The sequence below is a fragment of the Cololabis saira genome, chromosome 5 (genome assembly GCF_033807715.1).
Source record: "Cololabis saira isolate AMF1-May2022 chromosome 5, fColSai1.1, whole genome shotgun sequence".
Taxonomy (NCBI): Eukaryota; Metazoa; Chordata; class Actinopteri; order Beloniformes; family Belonidae; genus Cololabis; species Cololabis saira.
This window is the reverse complement of record NC_084591.1, coordinates 8,333,426-8,334,910: the sequence shown is the minus strand read 5'-3', so window position 1 is coordinate 8,334,910 and position 1,485 is coordinate 8,333,426. Positions and strand designations below refer to the sequence as shown.

General features: G+C 47.5%; 1 protein-coding gene across 1 annotated transcript; it reads left to right on the top strand.

Moving 5' to 3' along the window:
• Positions 1–204: 204 nt before the first annotated feature.
• Positions 205–1,080, top strand: LOC133444544 (uncharacterized). Its single transcript, XM_061722384.1, has one exon. It carries the CDS (start codon positions 205–207, stop codon positions 1,078–1,080), a length of 876 nt encoding a protein of 291 aa, XP_061578368.1.
• The last annotated feature ends 405 nt before the right edge of the window (positions 1,081–1,485 follow it).

Genomic DNA, 1,485 nt, shown 5'->3' with positions numbered 1-1,485 from the left:
GCAGTTCAGTCTTGGATGTTCGAGTGCAGGCTCAGATCTCTCCCGACTTTTTTGTCTAAAACTTAGATTGTTTTCTGGTAAAATAGCACTATATCTGGTACATTACTGTCTTTATTTCAACACTCGCTCATTTTCTCTTCCGTAACTTTCACTGTCTAATCACCGTTACATTTTCTGTCCGTTAGCCTCTGTTAGCATCTTAGCATGGCCTCTCCGTCTTCCACCGTTTCACCTCTTTGCTGCTCAGTGTGTGAAATGTATAGCTATTCCTCTGCCTCCTTTAGTGAAGACGGTAAGTGGTTAAAATGTAGTTTATTTGCAGGGCTGGAGGCAAGGCTCAGTCAGTTGGAGGTCCGGTTCCGCCAATTTGACCATAGTCCGATAGCCTCCTCAGCTAACCAGGCTAAGCTAGCGGCAGACCGGCCTGTAGCAGCTGCTGCTAGCTGCTCCCCTGCAGCTCCCGAGCAGCCGGCCAGGCAGGGCCGGTGGGTGACGGTTCGGAGGACGCGTAGTCCTAAAGGGCTCACGGAACACCACCACCCGCTACATGTGTCTTACCAATTTTCCCCACTCAGTGACACACCCGTTGAGAAGCCGACCCTGGTGGTTGGTGACTCCATAGTCTGGCATGTGAAGCCGACTCCAGCGACCATAGTTAGGTGTATCCCGGGGGCCAGAGCGGGCGACATTGAAGCAAATTTGAAGCTACTGGCAAAGGGTAATCGTAAATATGGTAAAGTTATCATCCATGTTGGAGCTAATGACTCCCGTTTTCGGCAGTCGGAAGTGACCAAAATTAATATTGTCTCGGTGTGTAACTACGCCAAAACCATGTCGGACTCCGTAGGTTTCTCTGGTCCCTTCCCCAATCTGACCAGCGATGACATGTTTAGTCGCATGCTCTCGCTCCGTCGCTGGTTGTACCAGTGGTGTTCAGAAAACGACGTGGCCTTTATTGACAATTGGGAAACGTTCTGGGGAAAGCCTGGTCTGATTAGAAGAGACAGCATTCATCCCACCCGGGTTGGTGCTGCTCTTGTCTCTAGTAATTTGGCCTGTTTTATTAGACCCTCCCCCTGACAACGCAGGGTCCAGGCCAGGATGCAGAGCTGTAGTTTAACACACTTCTCTGCTGCTTCTCGAGGACCAACGCCTGCCAACAAAACTGTAGGATTACATGATGTAATTGGCGACTCTAAAACTATAGGATTACATGATGTAATTGGCAACTCTAACCAGGTGCCTAGCAAAATTGAAGTGGTTGCAGTTCATCGCCCTCCAAAAGTTCACCAGGTGCGGCGTTATAGAGGCGTTAACCAAAATAATCTTGTAAAAATTAAAACCAATGCACATTTTGTACCAATAAGAGACCGAAAAATTAGATACGGACTACTAAATATACGATCATTAAGCTCCAAGTCTCTGTTAGTAAATTATATAATTACAGAGAGCAGGAGTGATATTTTCTGCTTAACAGAAACATGG